At 38.1% G+C, this 18,854-nt stretch overlaps 3 protein-coding genes across 5 annotated transcripts; all 3 read right to left on the bottom strand.

Moving 5' to 3' along the window:
• Positions 1–8: 8 nt before the first annotated feature.
• On the bottom strand, positions 9–6,671 carry zgc:195212 (DUF4554 domain-containing protein). Of its 2 annotated transcripts, XM_044040745.1 has the most exons (14): positions 6,002–6,671; positions 5,735–5,855; positions 4,708–4,761; positions 4,501–4,622; positions 4,286–4,369; positions 4,150–4,205; positions 3,850–3,921; positions 3,464–3,659; positions 2,731–2,854; positions 1,409–1,558; positions 1,150–1,271; positions 810–920; positions 550–648; positions 9–434 (listed from the first exon to the last, which is right to left on the bottom strand). In XM_044040745.1, exons 1-14 carry the CDS (start codon positions 6,020–6,022, stop codon positions 387–389), a joined length of 1,380 nt encoding a protein of 459 aa, XP_043896680.1. In that variant the 5' UTR covers positions 6,023–6,671; the 3' UTR covers positions 9–386. The 2 variants fall into 2 exon arrangements, with proteins under 2 accessions (XP_043896680.1, XP_043896681.1); XM_044040746.1 differs by lacking the exon at positions 4,286–4,369 and having other exon boundaries at positions 6,002–6,669.
• A 467-nt stretch (positions 6,672–7,138) lies between these two features.
• On the bottom strand, positions 7,139–10,766 carry LOC122778029 (thiosulfate:glutathione sulfurtransferase-like). 2 transcript variants are annotated; one of them, XM_044039549.1, is made up of 5 exons: positions 10,694–10,721; positions 8,929–9,024; positions 7,976–8,104; positions 7,529–7,691; positions 7,139–7,368 (listed from the first exon to the last, which is right to left on the bottom strand). In XM_044039549.1, exons 1-5 carry the CDS (start codon positions 10,704–10,706, stop codon positions 7,314–7,316), a joined length of 456 nt encoding a protein of 151 aa, XP_043895484.1. In that variant the 5' UTR covers positions 10,707–10,721; the 3' UTR covers positions 7,139–7,313. The 2 variants fall into 2 exon arrangements, with proteins under 2 accessions (XP_043895484.1, XP_043895485.1); XM_044039550.1 differs by lacking the exon at positions 8,929–9,024 and having other exon boundaries at positions 10,694–10,766.
• Positions 10,767–11,465: 699 nt separating this feature from the next.
• si:ch1073-303k11.2 (leucine-rich repeat neuronal protein 4) lies at positions 11,466–13,937 on the bottom strand. Its single transcript, XM_044040579.1, has 2 exons — positions 13,813–13,937; positions 11,466–12,574 (listed from the first exon to the last, which is right to left on the bottom strand). The coding sequence occupies exon 2, from the start codon at positions 12,543–12,545 to the stop codon at positions 11,784–11,786; it is 762 nt and encodes a 253-aa protein (XP_043896514.1). The 5' UTR covers positions 12,546–12,574; positions 13,813–13,937; the 3' UTR covers positions 11,466–11,783.
• Positions 13,938–18,854: the final 4,917 nt, after the last annotated feature.

An 18,854-nucleotide genomic window follows, 5' to 3' on the forward strand; every position in this document is an offset into this window, starting at 1 on the left:
CTCAAGCATTGGTCAAATAATTTAATCTAAATATGTTCACAACTTCTGTCAAGTTTACAAACAAACAATGAATATACCTATTAACTAAAAGTCATGGATCTTGGGGTACTGTTTAAACTAAACTAGATACCATCTGGTACAGCAGGATTTTCATTGATACTGAAAATATTCATTAGCTGCACCCTGATATTCATCTCCATTTTCTAAGTGTTTTGATAAATAAAGGTTGAATAAGTAGTTCTTTCTATCACCAGAGCATATATAAACATGCACTGGTGACACACACACACACACACACACACACACATATTTAAATGTATGGATATTCTCTCCACTGTTAACGGCTTCCACAGCAGTAGTTCAGATCTATTTAAAGACTCAAATTCTCAAATTTCTGCTCTGGTGGGACCATCAACCTCAGGCTGTTCTTCCATCTGTGGAAGCAATGATGAATGTCACGTTAGATTATAGCACAAGATGAGACACTGCACAGTTATAAAGTGTAGCTACAGGAACAGATTGGTGTCAGTGAACAAACATCCCACTCACCTGAGCAGAGTAGCACCTGCTCCTTGGAGTGAATTTCCATGATGTCACACTCCTCAGAGACTCACAAAGAGAGGCCGACAATTCATGAGTGTCACGCACCTGATGAGCACATACATTATGTATACATAGCTGATGTATTACATGTTCAACTTGACTTCGTTGTAATGGACATATTTGCAGTGTTAACAATTGTGTCTTATTCTTATTGTGGGATCTTAATAAAAATATCTATACATATTTGTAAAATGATTTCCCCACACCTTCATGCTGTTCAGACAGGCATTTCTGAAGTCCATGTTACTACTGCAGCTCACAATACAGATGGACGAACTGAGAATCACCTGAAGGCCTGAACCCAACTTCTCTTTGCCCTGACACCAAAACACACCATTAAATTATTATTTAGTAGCACAGAAAATGCAATGAAAGTCTGTGTTGAGAATCCATGGTGAACAAAAACAGGCAAAAGCAGTATGACGTGAGGAGGTGGAAAGAAGTATGGTTTGACAGCAAAGTTTTTGACCAAACTGTTGCTGATTTATTTCCTGTTAGATGATTCATCAAATAACTGTTCCAGCTGTGTTTGTATCTCAGACTTGCCTTCTTTCTGTGATGTTCAGCTTTCAGTGTGTTCTTCAGCTCAGTCTGCAGGGCCGTTGTGACTGCCTGACTGTTGTTGCTCAGAATATCCTCCAGGTGGTGCTCTATCAGCTCCTCAGTGGCTGTGAGTTGATCACAGACATACCAGTTAACACTGTGGCTGAAATAGTAACACATTGTTAGCTGTTGTAGAAAAATAGAGAAGCAGGACTATTTGCAGCCCAGTGCTTTGTGACTCTATGTGATGCAGTTTCCTAACCCAAAACATCAGACAGCTGAGATGTGAAAGGGTCGGTGTGCTGCAGGAAGAGGAAAAGCAGGAGACTCTGCTGCATTGTAGGAAGACTTGACTCCCCCTCCCAGTTGTCTTGCTCCACTGCATACACATTGCCACCTTTGAGCCAGAGATCTGCAGAAGGAAATTAAACCATTATTTACTTTGGAAAATATGAGGAGGAAATAGAAGGAAAGACATGACTATTCTCTTTAAATCATTAAAACATTGCAAGTCCACACTGGCGCAATCACAACACATGGGAGACACACCTCTGGGTTGGGCAGATTATTGTTTCTCACACATGGTTTAACAGTTTAGATACTTTAATGCCAGAATAGAGTATTAACTGCACACAAATGTTTCACAACATATTTTATCATATTATCTGAACCAGACAGTAATTATGCCATGATGATTAAGCTCAGTTTCCTAAATTTAGTGTCTCTTACATTCCTCAATATTGATTTATGGTAGTATAGTATATTTCCTAACACTAGTCAAGATGATTTTAACATAATTGAAGACATACTTTGTATTTAGTGTTCATTAAAAATGAATAAAAAATGCTGACATTCTATAATAAGATATAAACATTATTCTTATAAAGCATAATTGTGCTATAGTTAGTATTTGGTTTTGGCAAACAAATCCACTTAGTTAATGTCAAGAGAAAACAATCCTTTTTTTTCATTTGTTTAAATCAGGATGGGAACCAGAGCCTCCAGCAAAAAAGCTTACTCACAGCAAACCTTTCCTTCACCCCGAATTCCACAAAGCAATTTTCTGCTGTGAGAATGATTCTGTGATACAAGACTTTGACTTCATCAGAACTAAATGTATATTACACGAAACAGGTTTGTAAATGATTGTGACATTTAACAAGCCACATTTTATTGCTGGATCCCGGACGTGTTATTTGTCACCAAATGGAAAGACTCTCTTTGAGCACTGTCACTTTAAGTTTTTTTTGTTGCGTTCTGTGTGCATTCTTCTTCTTGTCTTCTTCCATTGTTTAGTTTTGTTTTATTCCTCTGATTCAAATTATAGGCTCTTTGTGATTCATTAACTTTTTTATATGCCGCTCTGGGCCAAGGCTGTTTGCACATTCTCTAAATACAACACAGGTGGTGGAAAATCGTCTTCTTCAACTTAGACCTTACTAACTCGGGTTACTTAAACAGGGCTAAATATCCTGGAATTTGGACCTTCTCAAATTATACCCGTCTAAAAAGTGGCCCTTAAATTCCCTCTAATGTAATGTAGCCTGGCCTGGTGTGTTGTTCTCATCAGTGGTTGCTGTGAACCTTTGAAAGAGGAGCTGTGAAGGCTGTGCAGACTCAGGTCTTCATAGTCCAGATGAGCAGGAAGGTCCTGGAGGAAAATGGAGGGGCGTGTAATAGGAATATTACTGGGGCTGTAAACCACAACCTGGACACGTAAAGTCAAGGAAGACTAATCATAACCAGACGCCACAATAACCACCAATGAATCTACATGGAAACGCAGTGGTTTCTAACAGATGTCTGACCTCCTCACCCAAAGTGAGGACTGGAATGTAGGCAGTCTAGTAAAATGAGATCGTGTGACAGTCCCCACATTACTGCTACATTATAGTACAATCTACCTTATGTTTTAATTTCACTCCATTTAAAGCAGCTGATATACTCTGCTACGTAGAGAAGAACATCTGTGCTGGTTTACAGTTTCTTTTTCAAACTCACATTTTTATTGGTTACACAACAATGTCTCCCAGGAGAGATTGGGTGAACATGAGCACATTCCCATGTGCCTCTCCTCTCGCTTCACTGTGTCTTTTTTACTTGCTAGCTGTTCTAAACCAACTTTACTTGCAGTTTGACAACAAATCTTTAACATCAAACTAGTTATTTTCATGCATTATCCACCACTGAAGCTCACATGTGTAAAACACTCACAGTAACCGACTAAGAGATTTCACACTTAGCTGTAAAAGGTGCACACGGAAGAATTAAAAAAAGATTAACCAGCAAAGATAATGATAAAATCAGCAAAGGATATTTGTATGTGAGTGAGTTGGGTTTGTAGATTGGGATACTGTAGCACACAGGGCCTAAGGAGTGTGACAGGCTGGATGCTGAGCTCCCCGTACAGGCCCTGATCCATGGCTTGAGGTGGGATACTTAGAGGAAGCCTGCCTCCAAGGACCGGGTGTCCTCCCTCACACCAACATCCTTTCTTTACCCACTCTGGAGGCCTTAAAACCAAAGAATATCATCATGAACTGCAGACAAAAGCATGCATATCGAATATAGCGCAGTATTCACAAACTGTGGCACTAATTTATGAGAATAAAACATGTTTTGTTACAGATTAATATTCTTCCTAAAAATAAAATAACTACACTATTATATATACTAATCATGATTAAAAACAGCATTACTGACTGTATATTACAGGTGACATCCAAAATCAATGAAACGTCTCCTGCCTGTGCAACTTTAATTTTGTTTTTCACTCTGAAAAGAATAGAAACGCAACATTAGTAAATCATTAAAACATAGATTTCTATTGCTTTTGGCAATTTCAAGTAATAAACTTCCTCACCCCTGAGAGAGATTAACTTTTGCAGTGAAATTTAACATTTGAGGCTCGTACAACCTTGTACCTCCTAAAGCCAAACATGAATTAGCTCATTACTGTTACCCATAAGCTTTATCTTTTTCCCTGGATTCTTCCAGTCTTACCTGAATTCTGGCTGGATGGTCTGCTGGTTAAATTTGAATTTGAGGTGGATTTTAATCTGTGAAAAAATAAAAAGAAGTAATTTTCTTGCTTACCAGTTTACACAGAACTGCATAGGAAAGGTGAAAACTTCTCTACCCCTGCATTGGCCAAACTGAACATGCGTAGGAACGTCTCTATATGAGCTTGCCACTCTGGGCTGAATAAACTTGCCTCTCTAATCTGTAAAGTGCAAAGAGGTACGCAGAGAGAACAAGTCATTCAGACTGTGATCATTTATCAAGACAATGCTTAGCCTCTTATATTAATAATTCAGGACAGTATAACATTGGGATGATCACAAATGTTAGTACCTGAAAGGACACAAGTACTTTGAGTGAGCCATACAGTTCAGTGAAGGCACACAGCTCCTCAGGGTCAGGATGAGGACACAGACATGTGCCGGGAAACCTGCTCTCCTTCATATCTGCAAAGACTAATGTGATAAAAATAGGTTATACTGTAAACACAATAGACCTCTGTAGATGTACAGTACGTGGGTGAAAGGTGTATGCCCATACCAGTCTGGAGCTCTTTCATTTGAATCCCTTTGAACCAGGGACCAGCAGCTGCAACTACACAACACATAGAAATATACGGTTACAACCCTATGCAGTTTGTTACTGCAAGTCTCAACTACAGAATCTATTTTACCTGGTTTAAAAAAAAACATGTACAACAGCACAGACATAACTAAAAAGTATTGTCAAGATAAGTCATATTTATTTATATAACACATTAAAAAGAACAGGAGATGAGCCAAGGTGCTTAAAAATAAAGAAGGAAAAAGAAGCCGAAAAAGGATTACAAAAGATAAGATGACGTACAAACACATTAAAACAACAAAAAAACAACCTGATTGTGTGTGATATGTTGCCTTTGTTATAGGTCTGACATTCAACATTGGGATGTCATTTGTAATGTGGTGTGGAGTTAAACTGGCATTTACACGGTCAAAGCAGTTGCAGTAATCCAACATGGTGCTATAGAGGCATCTCAGATAAATACAATATTCTTTTCTCTTTTTTGGACTACAAAAACACTTGTTTTCACCATGTTACAGATGTTTTGAACCCAACTGCTCACTAGGGTGCAACGCTATTAGACACTGACATTGTAGAACCAGTTTATCAAGGGACATACTCCTATGTGCTTTAACGCCACACTGGCTTTTTGCCAGCAAAACAGATCCACATACCACATCATTTACCATACTCTTGAGAACAAAATGTCGGGTGGCTGGTGGATTATATTTTATTTTTTGAAAGTCAGTCTTGAATATGTCAATGTCTTTTTGGAAATGGACATTTTTGTCCTCTAATAACCTCTAACCTGGCTACCTCCATGCTGCAGGACTTTTGTTCAGTACCTTTCTTGTATAATATCAATGTTATGTGATGCTGTAAATCTGTAGATGGTTTGGATTAATTATGTGGTGTTTGTTTTTTGTTCTTAGTTAGGTTTTTCTGTTTTTTGTAAAGCTATGTCTTCCTGTATAAATTATACAATGTATGATTGACTTTTGGAAAAAAATTGAAAAAAGCTCACCAGTGCAGTTTACAACATGGGCACAGCCATCTTCAGTCCACAGAAGACACATTAACCCCCCTGCAGACTTTAAACTACGAAGCTGACTCTGTTTTCCCATGAACATGATCAGCCTCAACACCTGCAATTAAATATCACACAATCACCATGGAGTTAGCGAGCGCTATGCTAGTTAGCTTAAAAACTCCCAACAATAACAGTCACCATCTATAAAATAACAATATTCGAAGCGTTTCTAGCAAAAATAGCGCTGATTTAGACCATTACCCGATGTAATGCTCTGAACATTTTACTGTTCAACAGCTGTGAAAACACTTTTTCAGTATAACGATGAAAAGTAGCTTCTTAATTAAACGTAGCGGCAGGTCTTATTACTTCGTCACTAATGATGCGTTCACGTGTCAGTAGTAATTTACTGTCCTTTAAATTGTGCAGAAAATAAGATATTTTCATTATTCATTAACGTCATTTGGAGTGTCTCGTGATGGTGGTTTTGTCTGAAACCAATCCAAACATGAATGTAAATTAGAACCTAAATTAAAGCAATCAACAGGCAAAACATGTGTTATCATGAAACTGACAATGACAAAACCAGTTGGAAAAAATAAAACATTAACACAGCTCTTAAGAAAATGTACTAATAAGTGTAGTGTGTAGTCAGAGACTTATATAAGCCACCTGTGAATTAAAACATTGGATTGTATCTTTGTAATTAAGCACGTTTTTGTCAACATACCCAGAAAAGTCTAATTTGGTCTAAATGTTGTTGGTCAAATGACCTTGAGTGTGAAGAATTTGCCATCAACAATAATTTCTTTGTATACTGAATTATAAACACAGGGTTGGGCCACACACAGGTGCACATGGCTAGCACTGTTGCCTCTGAGCAATGAGGTATGCATGTTCTCACCTTGTGTGTGTGGGCAGATTCTCTGATTCCTTCCCACAAGTCCAAAACATGCAGAGGTTAATTGGACACTCTAAATTGACCATAGGTCTTTGTATGTTTGACCTGTGATGGACTGGCTACCTGTCCAGGGTGCACTCTGCCTTTTGCCCAACAATATAAATGTCAGATGGGATTGGCTCCAGCAGCCCCATGACCCACATGTGAATGATGAAGTGGTAGAAAATGAATGAATGAACATAGGATATTTAAGTGTTCTTGTAGATGTTAATTCCTAATGACATTAATTTTGCCTGAATTTAAAGTTTTTTTAGGACACAAGTTATCTGAACTTTTTCTACACAGGAAGTATGATTCTTATTTTGCATGCCTGAAAATATAGCTCCCAAAAAAGATCCATTAATTAATTCATGGTACATCCTTGACATGTTGGCTCTAGATAAACCACTGCATCACAGTGCCACCCATAAGCCAGACGAATAAATGCAATTCTTGAGTAAATATCATACATTTTATTTGTGTCATACACTTTAAATACAAGGAAGCACTATGAAAACGAAACGGTATCACATGATAACAAATAAGGCACCAGAATATTTCTTTATTTTTCCTGTTAAGCTTTCACAATTGCTATTTGTATAAATATATGCTCAGCCTTTCCTTCAATTTGGATTACTTCTTCTCTTTCATGGACCACTCCTGATATCCTCCAGAATAATTACAAGCACTGAAACACAAGACAGGCACAGAATAGAAGCAGTGTCATAATTACAAAAATCACTTAAAATAGTTATGGCTAGTAATGAAGAGGAAATACAATGCATAAAACCAGGACAGACTGTGCGTGCGTGTGTATAGTGAAAGAAGATAGTAAATTATTTATTTACTTCACATATCCTAGGCTAGAGGCCTCAGCTGTGGCTGCTGCCCCTCGCCTGCCCATATGGCAGTGAAACACCAGCTCTGACGTCTCCAGTGGTGGCTTGGTCACTCCGTACTTGGCCTTGAATTCTTCTGGCTCCAATGAAAAAGCATCTTTTACTGTCGCAACTGAATGAATAAAAGGGAGAAAGAGAAGAAACATTTTAAGATAAAACAGATGATGGACATAAAACATTAACAACAACTGGAAAACATTCCGCGTCTGAAGATCCAGACCGCAGTACACTGATGCTTATCCAGCACTCCACATTTTGGCATGCAAAGTATACAATACACTTAAGTCACGGTGCGTGTGATAAGAGTTAACAGTAAGACAAGAGTGGGAAACTCAACTATCAGGATGAAGCAATGTCAATATTTCCCCTATGTATTTGAATTTAGAAGGTGCTCACCTGGGATGTGAGTGGATCCTGGAATACGTCCTTTATCCACTTCGTCTTGGGAACGAACATCGACCAAGAGGAGATTCTGGCTTTTTGCCAGAAGTGCTTTCAGATCCTCATAGGAGATTTCCTTCTTGCCTGGCAATAAAGTGTGAGAAGCCATTTGTATAAAAACAATACAAAAACTGCATTATTACTTAAAACACACACAAACAGATTGTATCTAACTGGTAAAAAAAAGTCAGACACAGGATTAGAACATGTGATGGGTTGTACTCTATCTAACTGTAACATGATACCTGTGGTGCATCATTCTAACACAGGCACAAACAAACAGCCTGGTAAACAAGGGGTGGAACAGAATTTATTCCAAATGACTGCCAACTCAGATTTAGCTTGTGTTTTGGGATGTAGTTAATGGTTGCTTTTCTCTTCTCCTTTTCATGCAGGGAAATAAAAAGTTTAAAAAAGTTTAAAGTTTAAAAAGGTGAATTCAGTTTGTTATTTGCCGAATAAGTAATAACATTTTTAATAACAAGTTTTTGAAAGATTTCTAAAATATTTATGTTTTCGTTTGTTTTAATGACAGGTGGTCTAATACATTTGCTAGGCACAGAAGAGGTTCATTTCTAATGCATGTTTTGGTATCCGAATGGAATAGTTTTAGGGTCAGACATAAGAAAAGGAGAAAATATATTCACGTATTTTGTGTAAATAAATAAGAAATGGTGAGCGAAGAGTAAATCAGAAACAGAGAGAGAAAAAAATCGTATTTTAACAGTGAAGTTAATAAAAATGATTCAAAATTCTCAAATCCAGTTAGTGGGGTGACTGACAGTTACCCGAGCCGTCAGTTGCCAGTCCAGTATCACTTTTGACAAAAACCACAAATGACTACAAATGAATTACTCTTCATGCATGGACATGGTGTAAACATCAATATCCATGCATTTGTCCATTACCAGCTATTCCAGTATTCATGAATGCGGCCAGTTCTCCCACTCTTGTGTGGTTCTGCCATCTGAACAGACGTAGTCCTACTACACAGTGTTTAAGCACTACAAAAAGAAAGAATTCCCTTGTTACCAAAAATAGATACTCATACAGGGCATATGGTGCAGGGCATACAATAGTGTAATTCTTAAAAAGTTTAATTTTAAAGGGGGAAACAGACAACTTTTGTGTCCACATTGGTGTCTGTAACATAGCAGTACAAGATGTTTCTCCTCAGTCTGTGATGTGCCATAATAAGGATCCCTGTGTGAAAAGTAGGGATGAGTCAATACTTTATGCAGTATCAATATCAGTGTGATACTGGTCAAAGAAATGGATTTTGGACAGTACAAGAAAAAAATAATATCCACTAAGAACCAAAACTCCCGAATATCACAGAAATGGTTCATTAAGCACATGCTGTAAAGAAAGCGTATGCCACCAATGTCATGTTATGTGTAATTTTGTATACAGACAGCAATGGACTGATGTTGGTAAACCATTACTCGCTGTAAGAAGTGGTGGTATTAAGACAGTCCTAAATGGTACATACTAAGAGAACACTATTCTCATCGTTATTGTTGTTAATGTGGAATAATGTAGTTCTTTAGTCTTTCTTTTTCTGTGAAAATCCAGTCTCGGTGGCCAATAGAATAACATATTCAAAACAAGGCTTTTAGGGAACAATATATAAGTGGAATAAGACAAGGAAGGAAAGGGGGTTAAGGAATGGGAAAGAGGCAGTAAGTATGCTTGACCCTAGTGCTCTATCTGGAGCAAATCTGACTCAGCTCCTATTTGATTTTGTTTGCATGTGAGTCCCTGACAAAAATCATACATTGGGGTGTTATTATAGAGACATATAATCAGAAGTGCATAAATATTTCACTGACATAGGTGGTGGTGAGGTTGCATTTCTGCTCTGATGTGTTTTCTGTCATGTTGGCACTCCTACCTTTCTTATCAAACCAGTGTGTGGCGACTATACCTGTTTTTGTGACCTTCTGGTTTTGGTTGAGTTTCAGAATAAGGATTTGTTTAAGCTGTGCAAATGAGTGGCTGTCCTAAAAAGAGAACCTGCACAAACTTATATTCGTGTGTTATGACCCGAACAAATCAATATGACATAAATATGTTTGATTTTTGATTGTTCTATTTTTTCATTTTTTTGCCAATATAAAAACGTTGGAATTTAGGAAACATTTCTAAGTTGTCATTCTTGCATTGGAGTTTGGTGATTAATGTCTTCATGTGACAATGTACCTTGATTTTAAATCATAGTACATTGCAGTTTGCATTGATTCAATTCATAGCCAAATACTTGAACTGGCTTGTTGTTTGTTGCCTGGTTAACAGGCTTATTCTTCTGGGACAAAGGGAGGAGTCCTTTATTTAATGCTGAGTCATTATGAATCTGTAGTTTTTGTATTTAACGCGGAAAGCTCCATATTTTTAAAACTGGCAATTACTTTCTCACTTATTATTAATAATATCCGCACACGACATGGTTGTAAAAACAAAGAACCGCATTGCGACCGAATCTGTCAATAAAAACACCATTTAAACACTATTATGACTATCAAGATACCGTGTTAGATAATTACGTATTGCGCGGAAATTCGACTCGCTAGCTTTCTTCACCGCATTTATGGGACATTGGCGCCGAACAGTTAATGATCACTTAATTTACTTTTGTTTCAGTGAGTGAAGAGAGGAAAGAGGAAAGAGACTCACCTGCGTTCGCCATCGCGCTGCTCTAACCTTTAAAAGTGAACCTCCTTCTTCCTCATACTGTCATGTGAATCATTGGTTGTGACAGCTACAGAAGGCGGGACTTAGCTTGATTGACTTAAGTTCTTAACCAATTACACGAACTTCTTGTGGGACTTTCAAAATAAAATCCAGGAAAGAAACAAATAGATGGGGATGACAATTTATTTTAGTAAAAGCAGAAACACACTACATTACCATATTACTATATATTAAGGGCTGTAACTGTTTCAGTAAGTAAAGTTTTTTTCATTCTTTCTTCTTAAGGCTTCCACCTCTCTTGGGGTCGCAATAGCCCTAAACCTTTCAAATTAGCAGTTTTTATTTACACATTATACGTGATAAATAAAACATAGTTTGATGAGTCTGAACAGAAATATCGATGAATATAGTGTGTGCTTAGCAAAAATCTATTTACATTTACATTTAAGCATTTAGCTGACACTTTTATCCAAAGCAAATTTTTACACTATATATGAGTAAAAATATATGCATCTAACCTTTATTCAGTACTACAGTAAATTTATTGGACTGTTGCTATTATTATTATTTCACTGCATTAACTTTTATGTTAAAAAAAATTATTGTTATTTTGTCTGTCTGAAACTCTGTCTGATGATAATAATAATGATAATAATAACAACAACAACAACAATAATGATAATAATGAATGTATTTTATAAAATAAAGGCCAGTTAAACCCGTTTGGATGAAAACATGAATTCAGAAACCAGAATATTTTTTATTATTTTTTTTATTAAAATAAGATTTAGTGAATTACAAAAGTTTCAGTCAGTAGCTACATTAGATCCTAAAAAACATCACTACAGTGAATCTACAGAGGTTAATCTGCCTGCAAACAAACCTTCAGTTATTACCCAAGATAACATTATTATTATTTGTCATTGTTTGTGTAATCACACAAACACCACTTCTCTTATGCTCACATATCTGGTCCTGAAACAGGAGAATAAACACATTTCTTTGATTCCATAATGAATCAGAACACCACCCTAGGACTGTAACTGGGATGGATTGTCCATGCTTGTCTGTATTACAGCGTTCCCTCTGTGCTGTATGAAGGGTTCCCTAGTCCATCAGTGGAATCTCTCTTTCCCTTTAAACATATTTTATACTTCCACAGAATCACAGCTGTTATGATGATAACCACAAGCAGGGCGACTCCTCCACCTATGAGCCAGGCCAGCAGATTATGGTCAGAAGAATTGGGAGGGTCATACCGCTGACAGGAGAACTCTGAGGAGGGGCTGTATCCTGCACTGTTCACAGCCTCCACACAAACCTTGGTCCCGACGTCCAGAGATCCCACCAAACCTCGACGCTGAGTATTTCCAAACTTCAAGGCTTCTCTTCCCTCAACCACCAATCTGTACCCGGACACCACAGAAGATGGGGCGCACCATTGCACCTCTATCTGTCCTTTGTTTTCCCCTTCCCTGATTGGCAACAGTGTTTGGATGAGTGGTGGCTGAGGAGGCAAATCGGGACCACTCACCCCAGGACAGAGGCACCCAGTCTGTGCTGAAAGCTGGGCGCAGGACTCCTGATTCTCCAAACAGGGGTTGTACTGACAGAGCTGAGTTTCTCGGTGGACGTCAGGAATCCTCTCAGAAGACACAACTTCAGTGGGAGGGTTGTTTTCATCACTGTAATCGTCATCATTATATTCATTATCTGAGCCCAGGGCAGTCATAAAAATGATCCGTGGGCGAGTGATAGGAGGGGAAGTAGAAGCCGCATAGATGAAGAGGTGGGAGTGGAGGAGTGGTGAAGCAATCAGAAAAATAAGAAGCATGGCTGGGCTCTTGCACTGTGACGTCACCTCTGTGGATAGAAAGGATGACCATGACTTCAACACAAAAATATTGATAATTTCAAAGACAATACAGCCATAAATAGATACCAAGTCAAAGAACAGAAATTAGTTGGCAGCAGTCTCCAATATAGTACAGTAAAACGTGGTAGTACGTTTGTAACATAAATATATAATATTTAATGTTTCTAATGCAATGTCCAGCTTGGTAGTAACACTGGTAATAAGGAGATAATTTTACAGTAATATGATGTTGTTTCTAACCTGTCTTTTGCCCTATGTCAGCTGGGATTGGCATAAGCGCCCTCTGCGACCCCACGTGTGGAGGATAAAGCAGAAGAAGTTGAAAGAATGAATTATGTTGTTTCCAAGGTAAAAGCTTGGTGATGATACTAATGACCATATAATACAGTTGACCCTGATGTCCCCCACACATTATTATTAATAACAATCCATAACTTGATTTTTACTCAGGAACAAAATATGATTACATTACTGCCCTAGAACAAAAGTATCATACACCATATTGTTACAGTACTGTAACATAAAGTGTAATCATGTTCCGTCATTTGTTTGTCATTTACACTTGTAGCCTAGACTACCAAGTCCAGTCATAAAAAATATCTGATTTGAATGAGGTTTAATAAAGAAACTGAAAACAAGAAGCTGATGATTATTGTGTCAAAACACAGAAACAAATATAGAATTTAGTTACAAATATGTAAGTATGGCATCTGTGGTGGAAGTGAAGATGTCGATTAGGTCAATGAGATTGTATTTTGTCCCCTTGTCTTCTTGGTTTTGTCAAAAAAGGAAAACCAAATTAGTTTTTAGAGAGCGGTAAAAGAAGAAAGACACTTTTTCCCTGGGATATAGTTTATGACTACCATGTGTTTGTGTGTAATCAAATGTTGGCAATGTTCTAGTTTCCATTCTGTAAACACTTTTAGATAAATAAATACTGAGTGCTGCAAGAGAGGAAAAAAGAAAACACAACTATTGAGGTGACTTTCATCAGCTCTTCCATTTTGTCGTGGCAGAAAGCCAGATGAGTTCTGTGGGAAAGCAGAACTGAATCGAACCACAAATGGAGTCCAGTGAGCGCAAAGTAACTCTAACAAGTCAGAAAATATCGCCTCTGTTCAGTGGCCACTCGTGTGGTTCCCATCTGAATACACAAACACATCCATGTGTTAACTGAGGGACTGGAAACGAGAATATGCTGCTGGAGACAAAGTGTTTACTGTACCTGTTTGATGCTGATGAATATTCCTCCCTTGTTCCTGCGCTGTCCGCTCTCAAAGTGTGCTCACTCACTCCTCAGTTCTCACCGTCTTAAGTTGTTTCCCTCTCTCCCTCTGACTCTCTCCTCCTCCTCAACACCCCCTTATTTTCTCTCCTCTCTGTGCCTGTCCCCTCCCCTTTTCACTCTTTCATACTCTGTCCTTTTTCACCCTGTGCCTCCCCCTCCTCCTCCTCCTGCTGCTCTTACAACAGGGCCCCCCAACAGCCACCATTGCACTGTTATGTTTCTTTGTGTGGAATTTTTTTTATTGTGAGAATGTGGAATGGTGGTGGGGTGTGGGAATGGGGGTGGGATGTGGGGCACCATCATGTGCCTGTGTTCAGCATATTAATAATCTGAGCATCAGCAGCAGGAGGCAGGCTGGTGCTTGTTGCAGTATGTGTTTGTGTAATCTGTAGGTGCAGTTGTCTGTTTTTCATGACTTGGACTGCTCAACACCGCAGGTGTCGGAATGGAATGACCGGTACATGAGGACACTTGTGTTTATGTGTCCCTTTCAGAGTAGGGGGTGAAGAATGCATGCGTGTGTATATATTAGAGAGCCTTCCACCTCTTGGAGCCACCATGGTGACAAGCTGGAGGAGAACGGTTAAGGCTTTCAAGTTGTTCCGTCCTTTTATGGGGTGAAGCTGGCAAAGCGAGCAAGTTCTTTCTTTCTCCAAATACCCACATTGAGCACAGATGACAGGCAGAGTACCAGGGGAAAGAGCCTCGTCGCGTTCCAGCCTAACAACCCCTGAACAAAAACATAGAGACTTCTGCTTTTTCGAAGAATAAATAGTCACATTCTTTTGCGTGTGTGAACGTTTCTCTGAGCAAAACCAGCAACATGAAGCAAAAGTTGTGAGAAATGTCACTTGTAGATGCAAGATAAGGTCTGAGAGCACTGAGTTAATAAATCATGTCAAGTGATAAACACCAAAGAGACACAATATATTGCCACTTAAACGGCACACCAGGAAATAGTTCAGTTTTATGTATCGGTTGTGTATACACACAGAAACATGGAGGGATGTGTTTCTAAAACTTTTTTTGTATATGTGAGAAAACCCCGAAAAGAGAGAAAATAAAACCTTTGATCAACTTTAACTCTGTGCCGCTTTTATTAACACTGCTGTGTCTCCGCTCTGTGCGCACACATGCAAAACTCCTTGTTTTGATCAGTCCCAAGCAAGTCTGGAGCTACAATTTGGTAAACAAGTTTCACAATTTAGATTCCTTCCCATGTTTAAATCTGTAACATATGTGCACTTGCTGGAAGGGAAATGAGATGCGTGAACAATGTGTGATGTTCTTTTGTCATAATTTTTGTGTAAAATCTACTGCTCATTTATTCTGAGAAGAACGTTCTTCAGACATTCACCATGCTGGGAAAGCAGGGGACAGTGGTGACAAACGTCAGATATAAATTTGTACGCCTTTTGGTTTTCAAGTGTGACATTTTCTGGTTTGGCTGCATTGAGCCTGACATTGTGATGAACTGAACAACTCAAACTTAAAGTACACTAACAACATAGTAAAAGGATGATATTGCGGTAAAACAATTTGTTAGGCAATTCCCTGCTTGAAAATAATAAATAATAATATGGAAATAAGGAGACAATATTTTAATAATAATACCATGTCATTTACAAAGTAATATCCAAGTAATAGCTTCATAATGAGGCACACTATAGGCAGCCATTGCTTTAATACCTTCACATATAAATATTTCTGAAATCAGAATTGGTAATTGAAATTAAGTTGAAATTCATCTCCCCTTATACCCACACACTTTTCCCATCGTGTAAAACAAGCTATTACTTGGTGATTTAAAAACAAAACAAAAAACAATCATTTTGTTACCAACAACACTTCTGTGTGTCACTCTTTAGTTTCGGTATCATGGTCCTCAGAGGATGAAGCCGCACGCTTTTCTTCTAACTCAACAATTTACTCACTTGAGGCATTGAAAAAAATGCAGCAGGAAGATGGATAATCTCATAATATCCGCCCCTTTCTGACTAATAACATAAAGTAAATAGTCATAATTAGTCATAATCATCATTAAAGTCACCACTCCATTTTCAAGTTCATTCTGTCCCATCATTTCTTCTATATGCAGTAAATATTTTGAAACATATTCATATTTCAGCAGCGCTTTTCCACAGTTTTACTCCATACACTGAAGTACAAATACAAGGTGCTACTGTACATTCTATTAGTTTGTTCTCTCACATCAAGCTTATTTACAGTATAAGTTGACTGCTCTTTTCTGTAAAACATGGTAAGAATAATTGAAAAGTGAGCAAAATCTAGAAGATTCTTTAATTTGCTCATAACAATATTTTTTCACATGTTCCTCTTCATATGTTCTACATCAGGTTTCGTTTGTGATCCGTTATAAGCAGAAATTTAAATTCATATACTCTTTCAACATTAATTCCACGCGTTATGTTTTCATCCTTTTATCTGTTGCTATAAACCATCAATTGTAGTTTTATTCCAAGCCAATTTATTTATGAAACCACCACAGAAGTGTACCTGTTTTATGCACCACTGTCTCTGTTTAAGTTTTCAACCAGTGTCATGTGGACGTCAAGATTTAAGATGCTTCAAACGATAAACCATACTGTAAATGTGTACTGAAAGTTACAATACAACACATTTAAGGGAAAATCCAGAAATCTCTGTATAGGCAGAGCAATGTACTTCTCTGTTCTTATCTCTTATTTCTACAGGGGTTCTTTTGTTTGTTTTTTTACTTTGAATGTTCCAATTGTTTTGGCTGCATGAGACAACCATCTCTTCCACCCGGCCTGTCCCCCGTCTACAACAAAGTGCTGATAAGTTTCCCTAACCCCTCCTGTAACTGGGTGGTACAGGTTACCTTGACTTATCGCAGATGTCTTGATTCATTTCGACATTCATTCCTGAACCAGACAGTCCGTATCCAGGAACTCTGAGTACAGCTTTAATCATTAAAGACAAGTCCGCACATTTCCACCACACTAATAGTTTCCTTCCAGGTATTTCATTATGCAGCTCAAGTGTGACATTTTAACCTCTGTCTGTAGTTTGGGTGTAACTAATAATGCATGAGTGGTCACATTAGGTAAGAGGAAAAGTTAAAGACACTGCATGTAAAATGAAATCTTCTTTTTCGTCTGTTGGTTCTGAGTATATAATGACATTATCATGACTCCAGCTACTTTAAACAGCTTATATTACCCTTCTGTCACATTATAAACAGTGTTGTTTCAGCGACGACAGCTGTTTGTTCTGTAGAACATCTGATCGTGATTCTGTGTGTCCTTCCAGGACGACTGTCTGAACACATCTTGCATGTTAAACCAAGCACTGCGCAGGAGGCAGGCAAACACAACAGGCCACAGATTGTACCGCTGATACGGTTGACAGTTTTTTTTGTCGTCACATCCCAACGTACCCTCATGCACCAACGAGTAAAGAAGCTGTCATGGCTCTCATGCTTGAACAGTTCTATAGTTTACTATAGAAGTGGATCACCATGGAGACAGCGTTCATTATTTTCTGTATGATTTTGTCAGTGAGACGCCAGGCGCTGACTGAGGATCTAAGGCCCCAGAGGAATAAAGGAAGCCTCAGAGTGTGAGTCATAGAGACAATGTCTGCTCCACCACTGCAGATTCCCCCTTCCAGCAAACACAGCATGTTTCAGCATGCTGCCGCAGAATGAATCAGGACAACCTGCACGTATCACCACCACCATCTTCCGAGTGACAGTTTCACCATGAGTGAGGAGCTGAATACTTTTACTTCCCTCACCAACACAACATGTCATTTAAAACATTAATTATCCTCCATCATTTCAAGCAAAAACAAACACCCTCTACTCCTAATATCCACTCACAAAGTCAGGCTTAACTTCTCAGCGTGAATTAATGACTCAGACATGTGTGGGCCTCTCTCAGATGTTCATTCCCTGTGCTGCCCACACCTCTCTGAGGACTTAAAGTATTCCAATTTAAACAGGAAGCACTAACACTGGCTGTATCCCCAACACTTTTTGACTCCCCCGTTTCATCGCAATGGAATCCCGGGGTAGTCGTATGACCAGACTCTTGTGAAGTTGTGTGGACGGCTATTTTTAGCCATGGAGCCAGAAAGGGCCGCGCAAAACCTGACTTATCCTCAGAAGGCTAAATGCAAGCAGCTGTGTGATGATGACGAGGCGGCTTCATCTGATGACAACAACTCACATTCCCCTTGGCCATCAGATTCCTTCGGTCTGTACGCGTGTGATTATTAATAAAAATGCTGTCATTTTAATCATTTACTGCAATAAGGATTGACTACACTCAACATTCTCTGTTATTATATGTACATGTCAATGGGGTGGAAAGTAGTGGTTTACTATTGTACTATTCACGAAATACTATTTAAAAAAAATCTTGGATTGTTCATAGTATAATTTCTGTATTTAAAAACTGAAAAGAATAGGAAAACCCCGTTCTTCAGATATTTTCATAGTTGTTCTTTTTTGGAGTTTATTTGTATTTTCATAGTTTTTTATAGTTTAATATGTTCTGTTTAATATAGTTACTACTTTCTTCACAGATTTAATTTTATTTTACTTCTTTTATTACTTATATGTATAATGTTGTACATTGTAACTCATCATTTTAGAAGTAAACATGCATGATTAAGTGTGTCATTGGAAATATATGAATGTTTAAGGAACATTGCCCAATAAAAGCATTCTATTTTTGTGGTTTTATTTAGATGTATCCATTGAAAACGTATTTATGGTTTATTGTTATGGCTATTACACGTCAGCACTGGTTGATGAGGATCTGGATACTCTGGAAGGTTTTAGTACATGACAATATGAAGTAATCAATCTTGCCCTTTTGTCTGCAACTCAAATAATTCACAGAGTTACAGCGCCTCTCAGTGGCACATGCTTGTTATTGTAGCCCGACAAATGGCATTGAAAAATCAAGTAATCTTTTTTTTATTTTAAA

This window comes from Solea senegalensis, linkage group LG12 (assembly GCF_019176455.1).
Source record: "Solea senegalensis isolate Sse05_10M linkage group LG12, IFAPA_SoseM_1, whole genome shotgun sequence".
Lineage (NCBI taxonomy): Eukaryota > Metazoa > Chordata > Actinopteri > Pleuronectiformes > Soleidae > Solea > Solea senegalensis.

What these genes read in the sequence shown, in the direction of transcription:
- zgc:195212 (XM_044040745.1), bottom strand. Translation starts at nt 6,022, where the DNA reads ATGTTCAGAGCATTACATCGG. An exon ending in TCACAGCTCCTCTTTCAAAG is followed by an intron (nt 1,559 to 2,730) that starts GTTCACAGCAAC and finishes TTCCTTCTGCAG; the next exon opens with ATCTCTGGCTCAAAGGTGGC. An exon ending in TCAGCTGTCTGATGTTTTGG is followed by an intron (nt 1,272 to 1,408) that starts GTTAGGAAACTG and finishes ATCAACTCACAG; the next exon opens with CCACTGAGGAGCTGATAGAG.
- LOC122778029 (XM_044039549.1), bottom strand. An exon ending in CATGAATACTGGAATAGCTG is followed by an intron (nt 8,105 to 8,928) that starts GTAATGGACAAA and finishes CTTTATTGCCAG; the next exon opens with GCAAGAAGGAAATCTCCTAT. An exon ending in TCTAGCCTAGGATATGTGAA is followed by an intron (nt 7,369 to 7,528) that starts GTAAATAAATAA and finishes CTTGTGTTTCAG; the next exon opens with TGCTTGTAATTATTCTGGAG.
- si:ch1073-303k11.2 (XM_044040579.1), bottom strand. Translation starts at nt 12,545, where the DNA reads ATGCTTCTTATTTTTCTGATTGCTTCACCACTCCTCCACTCCCACCTC.